The 1,484-nt window shown below is 49.3% G+C and overlaps 1 protein-coding gene across 1 annotated transcript in view; it reads left to right on the forward strand.

The window, feature by feature from the left end:
• Positions 1 to 257: 257 nt before the first annotated feature.
• The window catches only part of MRPS26 (mitochondrial ribosomal protein S26), an 8,841-nt gene continuing 7,614 nt past the window's right edge, over positions 258 to 1,484 (forward strand). Inside the window, exon 1 of the mRNA XM_035895060.1 lies at positions 258 to 275. Within this exon, the coding sequence (XP_035750953.1) occupies positions 258 to 275 (18 nt within the window). The remainder of the gene's footprint in view (positions 276 to 1,484) is intronic.

A 1,484-nucleotide genomic window follows, 5' to 3' on the forward strand; every position in this document is an offset into this window, starting at 1 on the left:
GAAGGCCTGGGAGCAAGCCAGGAGGTCTGGGCTTCTGATAACCATGGTCCAGAGAACGGACCATCTGGAGAAACTCTGCTCTTTGGAGGATGGGTTAATTTTATTTTATTTTATTTTGCTTTATTTTTTTTATTTTATATTCTGTACCTTCAGTGCTCCTCAAAAGTGTGAATGAAAGCTAAGGAGAGCCCTACGTCCCAGAGGAGACCACCAGGTTTTCTCAATGCATAGGCCAGGACCTCTGGGCTACATGACTCATGCGCGCGTATGCCGATGTACGCACAACCTGCTGCAGGTCTTTGCCTCCATCCTTGGACCAGGAGACCTCCACCCTGAGATACTGGAGGAGATTTCAGATTACTTCTCCTAGTATCTGAAGAGCTGCTAAGATCTGTCCATGGGCACGTTCAAAACTCAGCCAGTTGCTTTGGTCCTGCTCGGTGCAGGAGGTCCCACTGGAGGCCTCGGAGGTCCCTGCCAACAACGTTTCTGTGTTTCTGCTTCTCGGGAAGGACGTTCATGGTCCTAAACCTGGGAAGTGTAGGAGCAGGGCTTGAAGGATGTGCCCACCCATGGGGCAAGGCCTCCTGCCAGAAATTAAACGTAATTAAAGTGACTCCTGGCTCTTGGCTGGATGAAGCTCCACTAAAACAGCTGCAAATGCAAATCACAGAATCACTGCGTGGTTTGGGTTGGGTGGGACCTTCAAAGCTCATCTCATCCAACCCCCCACAGGCAGGGACATCTTCCACCAGACCAGGTTGCTCAAAGCCCCGTCCAACCTGACCTTGAACGCTTCCAATGATGGGACATCCACAACTTCTTCAGGCCACCTCTTCCACTGTCTCGTAGTGAAGAATTCCCTCCTTACATCCCATCTCAGCTTACCCTCTTGCAGTTGAAAACCTCAAGAAGGTCCCCAGGTGGTCACTGCTAAAGCGTTCACAGGTTTTTAAAGCTGAGGGAGGCCCTTCTCCAGCCTGGAGGAAGCTCTTGCCGTCCTCCAGGCAAGTTCAGGGGTTTTTCCTCTTTTTTTTGTTTTCAATGGAGGTTCCATCATGGAGATGAATTTGGGTTATTGGCACAGGAGGCAAAAATAATGCCGATTTTTATCGTTTCCCTCCCAGAAGAAAAATATAAGGAAACCCTAATGCTGGGGATGGGCCCAGGCACACGAAAAGTCCCAAGGGTCAAGAAAAGTCCTAAGGGTAAAGCCCTGAGGACCTGGGGGTGCAGCATTTCTGTATTTTAAAAAAAAAAAAAAAAAAAAGTTTTTTTGACTCCATGATTTTAATAGGGGTTTTTTTGTTATAAAGAGGTGATGAAATACCCACCTTGCTCCTCCTCCAGGAGGGGGTGGGGGGCATGACCTGGTTAACTGGGGGAGCTCTGTCCCCAGCTGCAGGCACTGGGAGGACTGGGCTGGGAGCGGAGGTTTCCCCCTTGTGAACCCCAACGTCATCACTTCATTAACAAAATACAAC

The sequence above is a fragment of the Egretta garzetta genome, unplaced genomic scaffold, assembly GCF_000687185.1.
Source record: "Egretta garzetta isolate BGI_Z169 unplaced genomic scaffold, ASM68718v1 scaffold265, whole genome shotgun sequence".
Lineage (NCBI taxonomy): Eukaryota > Metazoa > Chordata > Aves > Pelecaniformes > Ardeidae > Egretta > Egretta garzetta.